Raw genomic sequence first — 22,179 nt, forward strand, 5'->3', positions numbered from 1 at the left:
GTATCAAACATAAATATAACAGAACATTTCATTTTTACTTATCATTGTAAATCATATGACCAAGACTTTAACAAATTAAGATCTGCTTATTTCAACAAGGATTACGATCAAGTAGTAATATCTTCAAATTAAAACTTAAAGAAAAGGAAGCGAAAATTAATATTCATTCTTGTTTTAGGCTGAAATATTTGGGCGTCAAGATAAAGTTAAAAGTAATGCTCATATTCCATTATCGGTTTTTCTTCTTCAGTCAAAAGTTATCCAAATTGTAGAATGTGCAACAGTTTGCTGCTTCTCAGTGAAGTGTCTTGATTTTATTTCACGAACTAACACATGCTGGGAGCTAAACGTCAAAACTGAATATCGATATTAAACTTGCGAATAAAATATATGATATTTTTGGAGTTACGTGTATTCCAAAGAGATATAGATTTGTTTTTATGTTTTCAAAAATTGGATGTTTACCTATAAATTGTATGTGACTGCGAAAAGTGTAAAAATATAATTTTTGAAACTTATATTATCGCTTTATCATAATTGTTGAGAATGTGTAATTTTTATATATGCTATAAAAATATAAACATTGCAATGACAAGAACGACTAACTACATGCAATATATTTGATGACATAATGTAGGCTAGCATATGAGTGAAAAAAATTAACCTTTATGGCATGAAAAGAAATAAAAAGCTCGTTGTCATGCAGAAATCAAGACCTGCGATATCAAGAGTTTTAAGCATTGTACGTCGAAAGGTATGATTCTTTCTTTTAAAACAATGATTATTTTAAAATTATTTACATTGATTCTAACAAAAATGTAAAATATTTTGTTCAGTTTTGTCACTATAAAGACAGTCTTTCAACTTTTTCATAATCATTCTACAACCTTTGGTTTTGTTGCCGCGTAACAACCTCGGAGGACAGGCTCTGAAGCTAACTGATCTTGCTTAACAACCGCAAACTGTCGAGGAGAAAGCCGTATATAATAATGGAAAAGTACTTTAATGCATTTGTTCAGAGTATTTCTTTGAGATACCCAAGGTACTTCATACTATTTAAAAAAACAATCACATCAAAAGACAACAACAACAAAAACAACAACAACAAACAACAACAACAAAAACAACAACAACAAAAACAACAACAAAAAAACAAATTCAGAGAGCATTAGTTTTTTTAAATAAATGCAGACTGCTTTCACCGAATCACCCTTTATAATATCAAACAAAAGTATTCATTTTGATGACATAACTTACAAAAGAATTACAAAAACAACTATGGAAATATTTATGACAATATAAATATGGAATGGGCCGTCACGTGCACGACGAAACTGAATCGATTTCGTTGTTTGTGTAGACCTCGGGCAAAACAACTTATTAATTGCCACGCTTGAAAAAAAGTATTTTAAAGACTAAACTTGTTATTATATAGTACTTTATCTATTAGTACTTAAATAATTGTTGGTTATGTTCATTACAATATCTTCGGCTCCTTAATCGAAAATTCATGACATTTATATTTGCATCAATAATTTTGGAGAGAAAAACGAACATAATGGCGTTCTTGTCGATTCTTTGACGGATGGAAATAACTAAATATTTTAGAATACGATGGTTTGATTTAATGTACTTGTATTTTATCCCTTTCTTTGTTTCCTTTATGTCTATAAGATTTATCTAATCATTAATACCTCGATCAACAATGTTGTGCTTTATTTATTTATTATTATATTGAACATATATTTGTTTTCTTTTTTCTTTTTGCAGAAATGTGTTGATATAACACATTATATATTGTTTTCCTCTTCCCCTGTTTTTGAAAAGAGAACAAGAAATAGAAAAAAGATATTACATCGGTTGAAAAAAAACACACAAAAACAAAACAAAAACAGAAAAAACGTTAAATAAGAGCTATTTATTTATAAAGACTATGATTTTAACAGTTGCAAAATAAACAATATTTTCAATGGTATAAAGTTATATTTATCCAAGGATTTTCGGCTTATATATATAAGTAGTTCACCTGTTTCTACTTACATGTTTATGAACTTTATTGCCGTATTTCACTTTCTCCTAACAGGTACCATTTAAATTAAACAGTTTGATGCACGCTCTACATTATTGAAATTTGAAATTTATTGGTATTATAATGTAGATTCAAATTATTTGCAGATTGTACAAAATACTGTATGCAAAACAACGTCTTTGTCTTAGATCATTTTTCCCTGTTTCATTTTTCTTTAGAATCAACTTTAGAAAAATTTAAAAATGATAAAGAAATTTTGTTTTGAATTGATGAATGCCTTACTTTGATTGGATAACATAACAATTTTCAGATTCAGACTTTTTTGTATTGTATTGATTTCGTTTTGGTAACTTATGCTGACTTTAATATCCATGTCTAGGAATTTACGATGTTCTTTTGATATTTATATCTCCTACTTTAAATGAACACAATTATTGCTTCAGAAACGTATCAGTTGAGAGGTGTAATGAATATCCTGGGTTAATAATTGTTAACTGTTGTCACATCAGTGATCTTATTACAGTGTGATATTGAGTTTCTGCTATCAAATGAAGTGATGAACGTCTATAACAGGAGAGCAGCCCTTTGCCTGAATCGTGGTGGCGATTACTTTTGTAAAGAAACATTGAAAAGTCCGAGAATGGGTTAATATTTGTTAACTGTTTTTAACCGGGATAGTAAAATAATCTGTAGGAGGGCGCATGGTAAAGCTTAAGCTACTAACATTCGTAAAAGAAGAAACTGTGTTTCGTTTAGAATTAAAATTTCATAGGTTCGTGAAATTCATAAATTCATGGCTATATCGTTAAACATTTTCCAATGAACAATACATATCTGCAAGAATTAATTGTCAAACTTCATTTTCATAACAAAAAATAGTTTTTGTTTGATTTTACTCTGAACCAATCTTTACCTATCTTTGTCGTTTTTTTAAACGTCCAAAGACCATTTTCTGAAGTTTGTTCGTCTCTTTGTTTCGGGCTAGATAATTGTGGAAGGAAGGGGGCTGTATAAATGGTTTACTTATATGAACATGTTTTTTTAAAAAGTATATGTACTGAAGATTGTACATTTGTTGTATGGAAAATGTATTGAAAGTGGTGGTTTCGTTAATGTTTGACAGAATTTATAACTCGTTAAAGCAGCGTAAAATAATCTGTAGGAGGGTACATGGTAATATATAACTTATGAGTATGAGATGGCATGGTTAACATAACTTCAGTATTTGAAATCAAACTTGCTAGTAAAAGAACTAATGAATGTAGATAGTTCGTTTCGATCAAATGAACAATTAGACGCGAATACCATGTCAGAACAATCATTTTTGTTACTTTACTAATTTTATAAATGCCAGTCAGATATCAAGATTTCAGATTGTAAATTTAAAATGACCAATGAAATGTTAACATTCATTCAGTTCTTCCCTGTAAATTTTACAGGAAGTCAAACTGAAAACAGACCGGCCTCCGGAAAGATTTGTAAAATGATAATGTAGAAAGTTATTTATTTTAAGGACACGAAGAGTGAGGAATTGTCTGGTGGTTCCGATTCGCCATCTACCCTTGACCCAGTACAAGATATCAGTGCAGCATATAGGCGACAACAACCAGAGTTTACTATATTACATTACAGGTAAATTACCCGTTTGCTTATTATATTTAGACATGAAGTTACATTGAATTTATTTTATGTCATCAACAAATAGCAGTTTACCTCACTAAGCTTCATATATTCATATTTTAAGAGCGTCCGTGGCCGAATGGTTACGGTCGTTGACTTCAAACAACTTGCCCATCACCGCTGTGGGTTCCAATCCGACATGGACTATTGATTCTTTCATGTGAACTATCCAGATACCTTATGGTACGTCGGTGATTCTACTCACAAACTTGTTCCTTCCTGAAATAATGCACGGAACGGCACCTGAGGTCTTCGCTGGAAAGTCGCCATATTGCCTGTTATGAGTTGGTGCGATGTAAAACCCAACAAAAAATAAAAATATAAAAATCGTTCGGTGAATTATTGAATATGATGTGATAAACAAATGAGTAATACCGTAATATCAAGCATATTGATACCATCACGAATTCAATCAGTATTGCATTCAATTATTTTTCATTTAATTGATGGTTTCCTTTATGCATATGCATATTGAATTGTTACTATTAAACGGTTATTCAAATGTTCTTTAAAAGAAATGCATTTGTATCATTATAAAATGTTTTATATATAAATTTGAAGATTTTTCTGAACAAGTAGTGCAGAATGCTTTATGGTCTGTGCATTCTTTTATGTTCAATCACTACATTATTATTTATTAGTTAATTTAAAGTATTTATACAATTAAAATACCGTAAATTTAGTTTGAATGAATTTCGAACATCATACTCCTTATTTAAATTATTTATGAATGATTTCTTTCAGAAGGTATTTCATTATATTTCATATCATATCAAAAAAACAGTTAAGAGCGGTTCAGAAATTTGATCAAAATACTCGACTAGGATGAAATATGTATAATTAATTTGTGCAACTAAATGAGTTCTTCCTGATATTGCAAACAATTGTACTATTCATATAAATTTTCTTGTTTCATTTAGTCCATTTAAAGCAGTTTGGGACTGGGTAGTGTTGATACTTGTCCTCTATACAGCTGTATTCACGCCGTATCAGACTGCCTTTCTACTAAACGAGGAGGATGCCACAATGAAACGTAATCGAGATGCTGTCACGAGAACAGAGAGTCCGGAATCTTCTACAGCCAATCCTCTTGTGATCATTGACCTCATTGTTGACCTTATGTTTATTGCGGACATTCTAATCAATTTTCGGACCACATATCTCCATAATGGCGAAGTGGTTACCAACCAGAAGAAAATAGCAATTAATTACGTGAAAGGGTGGTTTGTCATTGATACAATAGCGGCGGTACCCTTTGATCTTCTTTTATTTGGATCTGGAACAAGTGACGTAAGTATAGCAATAAAAATACTTTTATTTTGTGGGTTTTTTTCGAAGAGAGCAGTGAATTTTTTTTCTGTGATAGTAATAAGACACATAATATGTAAGGTACTGTTTATAAAAAGGAAAGTTATAGACAAAAATCGAAATATTCAATAAAAGGATAATTAGAAGCAAAGAGAAAAAGGGGAAAATCAATAAAAAAAATAAAACCATAGATTGAATGTTCATTTATAAAGAGTTGATAGTAATAAAATGCCACAATCTTTATTTAGTACTGAAAGCAATGAGTGCATACAAACGTTTCTAGACGTAGTGTGTTTATGAAAGGTTATTTAAAGTTATCCATTCACCGTACTCCCAAGAGCAAGTGTCAGTGAAATGGTATGAAAAGAATGTATGAATGCATGCCATCTGTGATTGAATATCTTTCTTTCACTATTCAGCCAATGGAAGAACTTCTATAATGAATGAAACCTCGGGCTTTGTGTTGATCTTTTTAAGTAAAAAACTGCTAGTATTATTTCATTATCTGCTCTTTTTTAATTAAATCCGACCAATACCTCCAGGGAAGAGCTTATTTTAAAGTTCACAAATCATAAATAAACGAATCGGCAACTTTTTAATATTGCTTTTGATAAGAAAACAACTTATGATTTCTCCCTAAATGTACATGTAAATTTTCTTTCCTATCCATTTTTTCATTTAATTATTTCAGTTACGTAGTGGCTTTTCATTTATTTCAACAAAATCCTGATAATGATCATTCTTGAATATAAACATCGGATAAAATTATTATTCTGAGGTAGAGATTGAACTTGAAAATGATCTAAATGTTCTAAATGAAAGATTCTTTTTTACACTTTGGTCGAAATTCTGACAAAATTTATGAGATTTGCACAAGTTTTATTAACGTACTTTGGTCTTCCAGAAATCTTCTTAATAAATAACATTCATTATTCCGACACTTTATTGGAATCAGATAACACGATGTGACACGGCAATAAATTAACGCTATTTTAGATGTCTTCTGCTAATCACATGATCCTGTAACTTGATGTGATTTCTCACTGAAACTGATTTTACAGTCATTTCGATGCATCTTTTAAGGGCGAGATGTTTGTGGTTGTCTTTTTAATTACTGCCTTAGATGTATGCAGTATAATTTGCTTGTGTCTGCAAGGTATAAAAGTAATAACAATCATAATATTTATAACTCGCTCCTAAATATATATAGCATACTGGACCGGAAATCCAGATCCCTTTGTTCGAGTCCCGGCTGCGACGTGATGATTTTCGTTTTTTTTTTCTGTGTTTAATGTCCCTCTCATAAACTTCTTTCATTCCAAGTATGGATTAACTATCTAATAGGCATTTTTTACAAGTAAAGCATCCAGATCCATATATTAAATGAGGGTTTGGAGTCGTGTTATTAGGGAGGACAGCGGTAATTTATTTATTTGCTCGTACCATATTAATAAACAAATTAAACATTAATGCTGCGACGGAGTTTTCTCGTCATCATTAAAACTGTCGCTGAACAGTTATCTAGTATTTTGCTGACGAATATTTTGAATATCAATGCAACAAATCAATTCATTTCTATGAATCTGAAGTAAGTTATCGGGGTATCTTTTTTTCTGATTTTCTAGACGATGACTATTGCGGGTATTTTGAAAACTGCCAGATTACTACGCCTACTGAGAGTGATAAGGCGTATAGAACAGTTTGCTGAATACGGAGCTGCCGTACTACTTTTACTGATGGTGACATTCTCCCTCGTGGGACATTGGCTCGCTTGCGTTTTCTATGCTATAGCATATTGGGAACGGCCTCATCTCGATAATGCCATTGGTAGGTGCCAATAATATTCCAATGATGGGATTAACAATAATAAATGTTTAACCTTAATTAAAGACACATTGTGCCTCAGAAATAATTACATTTTTCAATCTTTAGAAAAGGCAAACATGCGTTTTTAAATAATCACGTAATGCGGTACTGGATAATCCATGTGCTTTTTTGTCTTGAAGGATTCTCAAATGTAATTTGGAAAATGATAATGAACTAACAAGGAATAAATTAATGTATTGATTTTCGTATTTCTATTACAAAATGAATTTAGCAAAGGTCGTAATACGTTTTTTCTTTTAATAGATCAGCAAACTGACCAGCTTGCAATGTGAAATCTAATCAATGAGTCAATGCTCTATTTTTAGGATGGTTAGACACTTTAGCTAACAGTATTAATGAACCATACGTTGCCAACGTCACGGACAGTGGTCCAAGTATTAAAACGTATTACATAACAGCGTTATATTTCACATTTACGTCACTGACGTCAATCGGTTTTGGAAACGTATCACCTAACACAAATGCTGAGAAAATATTTTCAATATTTGCCATGATGCTTGGATGTAAGTGACATTTCTTAAATAATTTCCACAAATATAGAATCTCAGATTGATAATAAAAACATTTGTTTTTAAATATAAATATTGCTATATAAATGTTAAGGTAATCCCGTTTCTGGTGTAATTCATGAATTAGTTTAACTAGTCAAGGTTGCTTATCTATTTGATTTTTAAAAATGCAATATCTAATGGACGTACATTGAAGTAAATCATCTTATCATATATCCAGTTTTTTTCGCATGGAAAAAAAAACAATTGATTGGAAACACATTTCTTGCAGCATTACTAAGTGCGGCAATATTTGGGAACGTTTCTTCTATCATGATGCGCGTTTATCAGGGAACGGACGAGTATCACGAGAAAATGCAGAGTATAAAAGAATTCATTAACTTTCATCATCTACCAAAGAATCTAGCAAATCGCCTTCAAGAGTCATTTCAACACACCTGGGCATACACAAATGGAATTGACATGAACACGGTGGGTTACAACTTAGATAAAATTCCGTGTAAAGATATATAATAATACCGGTTTGTCCAACAAATAAAGATTTATATATCATATATGAATCTATATTTCTTGAACTATCTGGAAAAAATAAAATGTGTGCAAACTTTACGTGCAGTAACTGCATAGAATATGCATAAAGACAGAAAATTATTTTTTATACATACGAAAATTTGAAGCATGAAAAATGAAACCGATAGAAATATATTTGTTTGGCATCTGTTAAAATTGTCTTTTATTAGTTAATGCTTGAACATACTTGTCATATGAAACTAATTGTCAAATATGGTTCACTTACTTTCATTTAGCTTTATGGCGAGATATCATAATCTGTAAAAGGGTAGATCCTTCGGAAGCAATGAAATTAACAAAATGCTGTGAGACTTGCAGGCCCGATTAGAGTCTGTTCATATAAAGGCTAATTAATCTTATTATTAACACAAGAGATAATGGAATCAATGATGCGGAAAACATCAAGTCCGCACTTAATCGAAATATGTGTGTAATACAAAGCAGCAGAAAAAGTCACTAAAGTTTAGGTTACAGCATTGCTAGAAGTTCTTTTTCCTGTTTTTCATTCCTAGGCATTTTTATTGTGTTGATATCATCTATGTTAATAATGGAACAAGCTGATATTATACACTTATCGTATAAAGTGAAGACTTGTGTTGGCTAGACACATTTAATGAAACATACACGCTTTGTTAACCTATGTACAAAGATATATATAACCTGATAACTGGCAAGTATAAAACTATACTAGACAATTCAAGTCACAGCTTTTATCTTCCTTTCATACTTATGTGGTTTCACAACTTGTATTTTATTAGATTTTCAATTCAATGACAATGTTTAAATTCGGGTGTTTAATACTTGTTACAGATTTGCCAGAAATTTCTGAACATTGCCGAACCTTTTTTTAATTGAACAATTTTCATAAAATTAATATATCAAGACAAAACAATATAAAAAATATTTCATTCGCTACACTTTAAAGTAGAAGAGGTGCATTTTTTTCAACAAGCACCAATGCATTGTTTCCGACAGTTTTTCATAGCTTAGTCGATCAAAAGTTTGCTGTCAAATATATAAAAGACTTGCCGTCTTCCAGTAAATCGTCTTTTTATTCACCTTTTGGAGGAAGAAAATTACCACCATGAACTCTTTTGTTAATGCTTTCGTGACAAGATAATTGCTATACTGCAAAATAAGCACACATAATTTTGCACACAAGTGTACGTCCCGGTGTTTTTTATTTACGGAAGAAACAATAATAATATGTAATTTGATACAATTTGGCTTGATTGAGAGATGAATATTGGCGGTATTCTGTAATTTTACTTTGACTCTTCTCTTGTCAATGTTCGATTTTTATTTTTTATTCTAGTGATGAAGTATTACTGAAGATATTGTTTCTTGCAAATATCGAGATGAATATTAACAGCGATGATGCTTACTCTACAAGAGTATTCATTTTGAAATATACATAAATGCATTTAAGATGATGAGGACATACACTGCATAGGATGTAGTTATTTTATCGTCCTGGCAACCATTAATCAAAATTAGTGTGTCGACTGTGTAGCAGCAGTGTCGACCTAAACACAAATTGATTATCAGTATTTCATATTTGACACTGTACATATTTTTTGTATGGTTAACATATCTAAACATATTTAGAAAATGTGTACACACAGCGTAAACCAAGTTTTGGATTATGGGGCCTTATAAAAAAATTCTTTGACGTTAGTTTATTACCAAAATAATAATGGGTTACTCTTTAATATCAAATGTTTAAAAAATCTCGAAAGAAACGTTCAGTCAAGTGTTATGAAGCTGCATAAATACGCCTTGGTGATCTTTAGTATTGACTTAATTCAAAATTCTTAAATTGTCTTAGATACCTATACATGTATATAAAACGGGGCTTTGGGGATGAACAATTTCGAGCGAATGGCAATTCTTTACTAATAAATATTAATGTTGGTTTAGTTATCAAGAACCGTTTAGGTAAATGCCACCTTATACAGGTTAGTAATTTTGGTGTTACTTGGAAGAATCTGAAACCAATCAATAACAAGCTAAGTATGTTAACAATTCTATAAAACAAATATGTATCAAGTAACTAGTGCTTTGTGTTATGTATAAAACAATAAAGACGGATTCATAAAAGATCTGCCAACATAGCAATTTAAAAATGTTCAACACTCGGTATGTTTGACTATTTACATGAACAACAGTGATAAACTCAAGCTTCCGACCACGCCCCACGAGTCATTACATTTTAATCAGACAGTATCTAAAAGTAGTTTTATTGGATCAACACCAGTATTTTTAAGTTTATAAGCATTTTATTTGGAATATGTTGTTTCAGGTTTTGAAAAGTTTTCCGGAGTGCCTACAAGCAGATATATGCCTTCACCTTAATAGAAACCTGCTGAATAATTGTCCAGCCTTCCTAAAGGCATCTACTGGTAGGTATATGTAAATAATACCCCGTCAAACCGATATGGATCTCTTTAACCGACCTAAACCGCTGTTGTTTGTTTTCATTATCAATTTTCATTATTTATTTTTATAGGCGTCGCTGCTGTACTAGAATCCCGATGACGTTTTCTGGAGAATTGGGCATTTCGGCAAGCTGTCATAACGACGTCCTGCTTTTGGGCGTTTCCAAAACATAATTGAATTTTGTACTGCGTTTACACGGCGTTCATAGGGCGTTCCAATGAAATTCTTATGCCGTTAATATGTTCCTATATGTTCTTAACGTTCTTAGGCTGTACGCGATTGGGTTGTTCACGGCTTTTCTCTTGCGACCCGGGCGTTCAAAGGGCGCTCCAGTCCAGTGATGAACGCGCTGAAAACGCCGAGCCACGGCGTTTGTTTTTTGCATATATGTATTCAACATTGTGCCTCGGCGTCCACAACCAATAATTTGGTATTTTTGAAGTCGTTCTCAACTCGACCCCAAGGCGTTTGTAGCGTTACCATTGCGACCTAGATAGCCCTTTGAACGCAGTAAGATCTCAAGTTCGGTTTGACGGGGGTAAAACATTGTAACATTTTAAATTAATAAGATGGACGTTGTAACGATATAACATAATAACTTTAATTTAATATATATATTATGTTTGCTATTTACAAACCTGTTTCGGTTGCAATGATTTGATCTCTCCTAAATATTCTAACAATAAAATAAATTATTTGTCTCTTGTTTATCCCTGCTCTTTATCTATTCCTTCTGTACATATGAAATAATGTTTAAAATATAAGATTTTAAATACAGTCTGAGATAGGAATTCGATAATGTATCGCGAATGAACGTGACCCCCTATCTGTTTTGATTAATATGGCAAACATATTTATATGATATTTGCATCTTTGTTTTCTTCTTAAATAAAAAAAAAGCTTATTGGCATAAGTCAGTCACTGAGGCACAGTAGAACGAATTTAGATGATTTACCATTTTTATTGTTATAATTACACTGTCTTTTGCACCAGTGTTTTAATTATTGAGGTATATTGCTTCCTTTTCAGGATGTCTTCGTGCCTTATCTCTGCAGTTTAAAACAACTCACGCGCCCCCTGGCGATACATTAATACATCCGGGCGATATTCTTACAGCTCTGTATTTCATCGCACGCGGCTCCTTGGAGATTGTGACAGAGGATAACGTCATGGCTATATTAGGTTATTTTGATATAATTTGAAAAGGGAAATCACGATATAAGAGTGCATTTCCTTCGTACGATTTTGTATAGATATAGAGGATACTTGTTTGTTTTTGTGTAAAATGAAATTTTATTTCATCTCATGAGGTTAAAAAACAGTATTCTCATACTGGCTTGGTAGTTCCTTAGATAAAAAAAGTTACATCTTACACAAACCACAAATTTTCTTTTAGTTTATGCTTAAATACAAGATTTAATGACATTTCCTTAATATTAACTTGAATAATAAAATCTGTTTTCCCTACTGGTAGCCTCAATTTTAGACGTATTTCTCATAATACATGAAGAGTGGAGTTCAAAAATCAACATTAGATGCTGATGAAATCATTTATTTTAGACAAAAATCATGTATGAATGTTTGTTTTTATAAATCAAACAAAAGATTCTAGGGGATGAAAAGTTACACGATGCCGAGTCTTTATCCGTTAAATCGGGCAGAAGTATTTTTAGGCTATCCGAAGCAACAAGTAGTCCGCCATTTTTAAAGTTGTTTTTGTAGTTTACTAATGTTTTTGGCTGATGACTGTCATTGCTTGTAAACATTGAATTAAAGTTGTTGCTCGTAAGATAATTAAATATGCTTAGATTTAATCGAGAGAAGTTTTGTATATTGAAGGAAGTGTCATTTTTAGACTGTTATGAATGAAAACAAAAATTAAATAGATGATATTTGGTAATCTGTTAATTGAATTTGATTACTTTTGTAACTTAAGTTATTAATTAGTTTCAGCTTTGTTTTGCTCTAACCTGGCCTGATATAGTAGGAATTGTAAGCAAAACTAACAGTGAGGTACCACATGGGTGAAATATAAAAAGTAGTCTGCTCTTTGAAAAGTGTGAAATTATTTTTTTAATAGTTTTCACGGATAAAGTTATACACTCAAAAGCATACTATTAAGTACAATATTTATTTAACAAATATCGCGAATATATGTTACATATATTCTTTGTTTCATGATGATTTTTATCTCCTAAATATAATAGTTTAAAAATTTAACTTGTAAATTATTAAGTTATTTAGACTATGTCGTATAATTTTATTGATCCATTACTCGATATCTCTATAGATAGTATAAAGTTTCACACCAAGGTTTTATTTATAAAAAAACATGATACATATTATCTGATATTACTATTGAAAACCAGGGACGTTCCGGCTTGGTAGAAGCAGGGAGCAGCCGTGGCGCCAGCGGGCAAGGTATCTCATAGGTACATAGTACATAAGTTCATAGTTTCCTTAAACGCTGTATTGTCCTTTGTTGCAGGGAAAGATGACATATTCGGCGGCGACCTGAATGACCTGGAATGCTCGGGTAAATCGTTCTACTTTGTCCGTGCTCTTAGTTACTGTGATATAAACAAGATCGAGCTTCACGTGCTTAAAGAAACTTTAACAAGCTACCCGGAATTTGAAAAGGAGTTTATGGATAAGATACAGGTTACCTTTAACCTAAAACGGGTATGTTATCTGTATAATATCTTATGATTTCCAATTCTATTTAATATTAATGTATCCTTGTATTTTTGTAAAAAGTATCGGTAAGAAGGACGCTTCTCAGCGCCAAGTTGACATTTTATCGTTGTTTGGTCTATGTAAAGGCTACATGGGTTCTTGAGTTTTTCTCGTTATTTGGTCCATGTTTGAGCACATTGGGTGAAATTTTATCGTTGTTTGGTCTAAATTTAGAGCACATTGGTTGAGTTTTAACATTAATTGATCTATACGACACTTTGGTTAAGTTTTTATCGTTGTTTGGTCTATGTTTAGGGTACATTGGTTAATTTTTTTTAGCTTTTGTGATCGCTTTTCGTCCGGCGTCCGTCCGTCGTCCGTAAACTTTTACTTTAAATGACATCTCCTCATAAACCACTGAGCCAATTTCATCCAAACTTCACAGGAATGTTCCTTTGGTGGTCACCTTTGAAAATTGTTCAAAGAATTTAATTCCATGCAAAACAACTTTAAATATCATCTTCTAAAAAACCAAAAGAGCTAGAGCTTAGATATTTGGCATGAAACATCTTCTACTGAGTGTCTACCAAGTTTGTTCAAATAAAAGCCCTGGGGTCAAAATTAGCCCCGCCCCAGGGGGTCATTGATTTTCCCTATATGTATATAGTAAAAACTTTTAAAATCTTCTTTTAAAGAACCAAACGAGCTAGAGCTAAGATATTTAGCATGAAACATCTTCTAATGGGTGTCTACCAAGTTTGTTCAAATAAAAGCCCTTGGATCAAAATTGGCCCCGCCCCAGGGGGTCATTGATTTTTCCTATATGCATATAGTAAAAACTTAAAAATCTTCTTTTAAAGAACCCAAAGAGCTAGAGCTAAGATATTTAGCATGAATCATGTTCTAATGGATGTCTACCAAGTTTGTTCAAATAAGAGCCCTGGGGTCAAAATTGGCCCCGCCCCAGGGGGGTCATTGATTTTCCCTATATGAATATAGTAAAAACTTAAAAATCTTCTTTTAAAGAACCCAAAGAGCTAGAGCTAAGATATTTAGCATGAATCATGTTCTAATGGATGTCTACCAAGTTTGTTCAACTAAGAGCCCTGGGGTCAAAATTGGCCCCGCCCCGGGGGACATTGATTTTCCTTATATGTGTATAGCAAATTTTAAAAATCTTCTTGGAAATAACCCGAATAGCTAGAGTTTAGATATTAAGCATGAAGCATCTTCTAGTAAGTGTCTACAAAAATTGTTCAAATAAAAGCCCTGGGGTCAAAACTGGCCCTGCCCCAGGAGTGTCATTGTTTTTAAATACTAGTATATGTGTAAAGAAAAAACTTAAAAACTCTTTTTTTTAAAAAACCCAACAAACTAGACCTTAGATGTTTAGCATGAAACATCTTCTAATGGGTGTCTACCAAGTTTATTCAAATAAAAGCCCTGGGGTTTAAACTTGCCCCGCTCCGGGGGGGCCTATATACAGGTGAGCGACTTCAGGGCCATCATGGCCCTCTTGTTTACCGTTGTTTGGTATATGTTTGGGGCGTCTATCGTTGTTTGGTCTATGTTTGGACACTTTGGATGAGATTTTATCATTTGGTCGATATTTAGGACACTGGTTAATTTTTTCTACCGTTGTTTGGTTTATGTTTTTGGCATATTGGTTGAGTTTTTTACCTTTATTTGCTCTCTATTTAGGACATTTTGATTGACTTTTTTTTATCGTTTTTGGTCTTTATTAAGGCCACTTTGGTTGAGTTTTTATCTTTTATCGTCTATGTTTAGGGCACATTGGTTGAAACCAGGAAGAAATCAAAGATTGATGATGAGACGTTAAGATTTATACGTCAGAAAAGACCGCACATGCAATCAAAGGGACGAAAAGCCGAAAACGAGGGTAAAGTTGATATATTCGTAACAGTGATTTAATTAATTGTATTTCCAGTTTTTTTAATATCCAATTGCATAATTGATTAATAGTTACTACTCTTTCTTTGCTATATACATGTATTGACATGCTTTCAAAAGTTTTCAGGTAATTTTCATATCAGTCCCAAATACGTAGTAGTTGCTATGTTGATCACACAACCTTTTCTTTTAACTGTGTATAAAAGAAATATTTGATTTCAATATATGAAAACGTTATATACTGTACACTGATTTCAAAAATGGAGACACTGTGTAAATTTTAATGTAAATCATGAACTATTTAGTGCGGACCGGGCGTTCTGCCTGGCGAAGACGTATGACGGGGGCGGGACCACAAATGGGTGAGGAAGAACCGACATCAAAAGCGTTTGAGATATCTCCTCAACAAGCTTACAGTGATATTAATACAGCATTTAAAGACAGATCTTTAAAAAGTATTGGTTCTATGAGATGTCGTTTAAAGCGGTCTTCAGCATTTCTTTATTGGTTTGATTAACATTCTTTGCTGTTTCAAACAAAGTTTTTCAGTAATATGACCTAGGAAAAATGCATCAACTCACTGTTAAGCCTTGTTCAAAACAGTCCTACGAGAGCTTTTTATAGCGCGCAGTGACATTCGTTTCTGAAAATAGGAGATTGGGAAACGAATCTTCCTCGATAAAAATTTACATATAGAGATCGGACAAGAAGATAGAGGTATCGAAGGGTTTCTTTATTGTCAATGTACTTTATCGACGACAAATTTAATTTGAAACCTTAATCATTTCGATTTGATAATTACATGAAACGATTTATCTAAAAATAACATATTTAACCTTAGAAAAGCTGAAGGCCGCTTTGTGTTTGTGGTACTTTTATTTTTTACTTTTTGGCATTTTTCTTGTTGGGTGGTTCTAGTATTCCTACTTGAATAATGTTGAATCATCCTTAGGAGATGTTGCCTGCTTTTTAAATTTGTCTTTTGACGTCCTATCTGTGATATGCAGGCTTCATAACCGCTGATCCCCTGTCAAAATTCCATTTTATTTAGTTCTGCCCATTGTTTTCTCGTTTAGAGCACACGCATTTTTTTTACTTTGGGACCATACGCCGCCTTTCATGGAATGGCACTGCTGTGTCACAGATAACCACCGTATGTACACATCTGCGGGTGTTTCTAAATTCAAAATTTCACCATTACCATGATTAAATGTTAAATTTTGCTCAAGCCGGTGCTAGGGGCGTGAACGGTAACTTGCACTTTCCATTACCTCCATGAACAGGCTCAATCAAACTGAGCCTGCAACATTTTCAATTTTGTCTTGGGCTTTCTTTTGGGATTCTTAATTTATCTCTATTTTAAACCTGTTAATTTGTTCAGTGAGAGAGTTGCGTACACCTGTTGAAAATTGTACATTACTTTAAAGCATTTTATAGACTTTATTATACAAAAGACCTTTGTCAGCATACGCACCAATCTTGAAATTCTTCATCAATGATTTCATTACAAAATTTTAAGGAGAATCTCAATCGAGTAATTCCTTTCAAATTTAAGAAAGTGAAAACCTTTTACTTAAAACCACTTTTGAATGATGTTTTTTTTCTCGATGTTGTTATCAACCAAACTTACTATATGAGTATTCAATTTTTTCTAACAGAAGTGACATTCTGCAAAGAATGTCAGTTTAGTAATCATTTTCATTATTACCATATAACGATGTTTATTACATACCTGTGCCGATTTTGCGACTCGATCAATATGGTATTGCACGATCGCGCATACATGTACATGTATATTGCGTTATACACATAGTGTGAAGACGAGCTTAATGTTCTCGTTAAACTATAGGCGCGTCACCGAAAACTGATTAATTTTTCACTTTAAACAGTCTTAATTGTAGGTATGTGATAAATAGAATATTATATTCGTGTAGGTTCATTACTGAATGTATTGAACGAGTTGAATAAAATAATATTATGCTGGCATAATATAACATTCATTCAGTATCCCTATGTATATAAAATATTCATGACCACAAATAGGAAAGCAATCTATTCTGCTTTATTATCATTTGAAACACAGGCAAAACAATATATTTATTCCAGAATCAAGTTCAAGGAAACGAACTTCCGTCAAAGCGTCCGAGCAATCACCGGGACATAGCCGGACCACATCTGCTGATACAAGTTAGTTAAGATAAATGCAGTTTTTGGGATTGCATATTTCTTTCTCTAGCATTGTAATGGTCATATCACGACTTATTCATTTTCACTGGTTGAAAAAAGCATCAGGTGCCCCTTCGTGCATTATTTTAAGCACCTGAGTAGAACAGCCGACGTTCCTTTAGCTAGTTGGATAGCTTCCTCACATAATCAGTTCATACATTGGCATGATTTTCACAAATAAAATTTTATATAAAAATTCAAAGTAATGTGGAAAACGTTAATATATATGTTCACTGTATCTCCAAACAAACTTAACAAAATATATTTAAACATTTAATATGTGCATAATCTATACAAAATCGTCTTCAATCTTTATAATTTAAACACTTTTAATATTAAATTCTTGTTTAAGATAGAATCATGGAGCATTTGAATATCAGAAAAAAATAATTTTAAAGATGATATTCATAAGAAGTTATTTGGTTTTAAACTGAATTTTGCGTTTTCCTTTAAGATTTTTTTAAAAATGAAATAAATTCCAATATTTGCAGCCAGTACTTCAATGCCCATGACCGCATCGGTTGGTACAAACAGATTTTCATGGGACACATCTGATGGGACAGCACCGTCTAGCAGTCGGCCACAGTCCTGGGACACAAGTGATACGGCGCCACCAGGGGGCGCGCGAAATATCTCACAGTCCAATCTCGAAGATATTGATAACAAGCTCAACCAGTTAGCAAAGTAATGAAAATAAATTCTTTACTTATTTAACAGTTTATGTTTAAAAATTAATTAGTTAAAAAATTAGTTAAAAAATTATGGAAATGACTAGGGTTCTTTTAAGTTTTGAGGTTGTCAATTTAGTGATTGACTGACATAATAAATTATACAAAAATGATAAATACTCAAGAATATTTGTACAACTACTAGATTTCAATGAGTGAGATCAAAAAAAAGATTGGAGCACCACACTAAAAACTGTATTCCGATATATACCGGACAAGGCTCTTACATGCTCAAATCACGCCTTTCCACCCATGAACTTTAAAACGTTCACACCAATACTTATACGACAATAAATAAAAAATGTAAAGAATCGGCGAAAAAAACGATATTTGTCTTCTTTGTGATCATGACTTATGAAATCGTCTAGAGGTACTGCTCCAACTTTGTATCTTGTTCAATCCGATTTCAATATTAATACAAGAAACGTGTGATATCACTAGTAAATCCTGGTCAAAATAGACCGGGAAAGACCGGGGTTTACCGATAGGAGTACATCCCTCTATAAATAGATTTTCGGAATGTTTAGGTCATCCACTCATCATTCTATATACATGTAAAACAATAACATACCATAATAACCAACTGTGTACTACAAAATGATGAATAAAAAAACGCCGAAGAGCGCTTATTATTGACGGAAAAGGTTATTTCATTTGAAAATGTTTGCATTGCGAAATTTTCCAGTTCGCTATTCATTGTACATATCGCGACATTTCATTTTTAATTAATAATCAAGCACCCTCATACCGCTCGGAATGATCGGCTTTTATCAAGACCGACTAAAAGGCTCGAGAAGTTGCTGTCGCCCTTTCACAAAATCTGATTTCATTCCATAAAGAGCGCCGCGCTTCGGCGCGGCGCCAATAATATAATCATGTTTGTTTAAGTCAAATAATCGTGACATTTCCTATCTTTCACTGACTGAAAGCAGTCACTTTCCTTTTTAAAGAATATGGAATTATTGTTATTTGCTTAAATCAATATAAAGATGTAATTTAGTTATCGTGACATCGGCAATCTTTCTGTAAACATGACAGAGATAAAGGTTTATACATTTAAGAGCTATATCTTTAAAATCAGGTTTAAATAGTTTAAAGATTTACAGCTGTTGTAGCCTGTATTCTTTTGTATTTCAGTCGCATGCAAAACTTCGAAAACCAACTCTGTGATACAGTAGACAATATACTGCTTTTGCTGGGACACAAGCCTAGCATGCCAAGAGAAAAAGCGCCAGATCAGGTTCGACAGCCTGTAGTACAGTCAACAAGACGTGGTCCACGGCTTGTTAAGTCTCCAAATGATCTCGCTAAGCTACTTGAAAAAATGTGATCCTTTAAAGAGTTATAAACAAACTATTGCTCATTAATTACTTACAAAGACATAATTTTCAAAATATTATCTACTTAAAAAAACTTTCAGAATCCATTTAAACGCCAATTCCGTTAATTATTATAAAAAAATGGATTTATTTCAGTTGAAACTTTCAACTGTCTTTTTTAAATTAAAAAAAAGACAACATTCATATCGCAAAAACATTTCCTCGTCAAGTTTGAAGAAGTATTTCATTTCGAATTAAAGTGACATTATGCTCGTTTTGTAAATTTGCAAGTTGTGCTGACTTGACAATATATTTCAAAAGATTGTCTGTTATAGTGGAGGCTGACCAACAGTTGATATTGAAGAACGTTTAGGATGAAATATAAATATGCCTTAAATATACAAAAAAGATTGCCCCACTGTTTTTTATCAATCGAAACGTTTCAGGAAAATGCGGATGGATATTTATAGAAATTTCTTTAAGATTGAAAGGAATTATGGCAAAATATAAATTTATCTTGTTTTTCACATATTTACTCACAATCTATCATTTGATGGGCATACTGTCACTTAGAAGCATTTCAAATACATGCACGATTGTTTGGTTTAAGAACAGATAACACTATGTTTATTAATTGGGTTGCAAACAAAAAAAGAAGAAGAAAAAAACAGTTAAAATCATTCGTACCATATACGTTTTGTAATGGCACTGGTTAATACAATACATTTGAATCATGGTTAAATGATAAGAAAGTAGACCAACCCATCATTACATACCGTTGCAATGTACACGTACACTTTCTATATTGTATTAACACCCTCTGTTGGTAAGTGTACAGGTATAATTTGCATATTGCAGTATTATAAACCAAAACATGCTTGCTGTATGGCAATTTATAAATTGCTGAAATTCGAAATTTACTCTAACATTTATATCATTGAACCCCCATTGTGTTTGATATGTAATGGCGCATATGTCCTTTCAGAGTATTATTATTATATTTAGAGATGTATAAAGAGAAGATACCAAAATGTCTCAGCTTTTGATATAATATTTGAAATGTAATTGATGATAATAATAATAAATTTATACAACATATATGATATTATTATTACTGATGCTTATCTTATATCAAGAATACAAAAAAAACCCCAAAACCCAAGCAACCAAAATAGAACGAATTTAAATGTGCAAGGTTCATAACAGCTCAAATTACGGATATAAAAATACAGAATTGTACGTGCAAGAACAAGTCAATTGAAAATCAGATTAAAACAATATATGCATGTACTCGTTTATTAAAGTCGAAATTTTTAGCGTTTTAACTTTCTTAATTAAGGTAATGACACCCATCGTGGAAGCGCAACACCTTATTATTAATGTTTCATACACGTACATTACATTCTAAAAAGATTAGAAGCTAAGAAAAACGACTGTTTTCATTTAAAAGATTGTAAAAATATAGCTAAGATTTGTGATAGTAACTTTCAAATCTAATATATTGCATCCACAGTTAAAATAGTTAATGAGAAAAGTATAGGCCTATTCTGTTTAATTTATCTACATGTATGTTATACTCGAATTCTTCTGTTTAATTTATCTACATATTAGTAACTTTCAAATTCTTCTTCAAATTTCATATGCAAATTTTTATTTTTTACTCAACAAATGAATCAAAAACGTAGCTTTCGGTTGACACATAGTTCAAATGATTCAGGCAAAATTTAGCTCATCCACATGAAAGCTTAGTTATTACCAATCAGATCCCACTAAAAACAAGAGGAAAAAGAAAACCCTCAACATATTACAACAGATTTAACAATGAACGCCGCCCTATCATGTTGATCGTATTTTTCATATTTTTTAGAATCCTACTTATACTAACCCTTGGGAAAAAATAATTTCATTTGTCTTCTGACAAATAACAGAAGGCTGATAAAGAGCTGTATCAAGTATCTGAGTATAATAAACGCGATTTCACGGAATTTTATTATCCAATTATGTAGAGAACTTACATTATCGGAATAAGGTAGACAATGTCTTCTTTGCCATAACTCGAGATACATTTAGTCATTTTCTTCTCTCTCATCCGTCATAAAATGCTAATTTCGAGATGGCGATTGTGATTTATGTTCTATAAATATTAATGAGAATGTTGTGTTAATGTATAAATCTATAATGAAGTAGATAAGGACAATAAAATAAGGAAGGTTTCGTTTAAAAAGTCTAAATGTCAATTACTCATTGATCCTGTTATTATAAGGTTCATTTTTTATCTGATTTTTATCTGTGTATCATAAGAACTATTGGACAATCGTTTATCTTACTTGTTTTGTTATGCTCATTTCTTAACGAATGAAGTACTTCATGTAAATGTGTTTATTATATGATATTTGATATATCATTGTGATTCAATTTCCGTCATTTCCATTTGCAAAGAAAACCCAAAAAAACCATACCCTGTACTTGTAGAAGTGTGTACTGTGTAAATCGTGCAACCGAGTTACTTTCCTTTACTTCCAGTTATATAAGCCAATACTTTAGGAGATTGGTAGCCTGGGATTCAGGCGTTGATATTTTTTGCTCATTCATAACTTACGCACTATTTCAGGTCTACTCGATCGTCATAGATAACACAACATTTCTGGTTTTGATAGTATCAAAATACTATGCACTAGCCAATATAAATAGGAGAAGATAATTCATTTAACGCGGTCACGTGTCACAACAGTGATCCAGAAAAATCCCGGTATCCCGTATGCCCGGGACCGTTTATCAATTTTCGTCATTACGTAGGCCCCTATCACCTTTCAAGCTAAAGGTTAAATCGATACATTGGTCATCATATATATGAAAAAAAACAATTATATTTTTTGTGCCCTGATAAAAAAAAAACA

General features: G+C 32.2%; 1 protein-coding gene across 1 annotated transcript; it reads left to right on the forward strand.

Annotated features, from left to right (window-relative positions):
• The first annotated feature begins 317 nt into the window (after positions 1-317).
• On the forward strand, positions 318-20,380 carry LOC132722758 (potassium voltage-gated channel subfamily H member 7-like). The gene is made up of 14 exons (XM_060707304.1): positions 318-754; positions 3,543-3,661; positions 4,630-4,999; positions 6,643-6,844; positions 7,210-7,407; positions 7,685-7,884; positions 10,286-10,385; positions 11,452-11,604; positions 12,911-13,104; positions 14,887-14,998; positions 15,315-15,464; positions 17,116-17,196; positions 17,727-17,919; positions 19,101-20,380. The coding sequence occupies exons 1-14, from the start codon at positions 674-676 to the stop codon at positions 19,291-19,293; spliced, it is 2,346 nt and encodes a 781-aa protein (XP_060563287.1). The 5' UTR covers positions 318-673; the 3' UTR covers positions 19,294-20,380.
• The last annotated feature ends 1,799 nt before the right edge of the window (positions 20,381-22,179 follow it).

This window comes from Ruditapes philippinarum, unplaced genomic scaffold (genome assembly GCF_026571515.1).
Source record: "Ruditapes philippinarum isolate M1 unplaced genomic scaffold, ASM2657151v2 ctg11375_1_1_1_1, whole genome shotgun sequence".
NCBI lineage: Eukaryota > Metazoa > Mollusca > Bivalvia > Venerida > Veneridae > Ruditapes > Ruditapes philippinarum.

What these genes read in the sequence shown, in the direction of transcription:
- LOC132722758 (XM_060707304.1), top strand. Translation starts at nt 674, where the DNA reads ATGAAAAGAAATAAAAAGCTCGTTGTCATGCAGAAATCAAGACCTGCG. An exon ending in TCATCTCGATAATGCCATTG is followed by an intron (nt 6,845 to 7,209) that starts GTAGGTGCCAAT and finishes CTCTATTTTTAG; the next exon opens with GATGGTTAGACACTTTAGCT. An exon ending in TTACCTTTAACCTAAAACGG is followed by an intron (nt 13,105 to 14,886) that starts GTATGTTATCTG and finishes GTCTATGTTTAG; the next exon opens with GGCACATTGGTTGAAACCAG.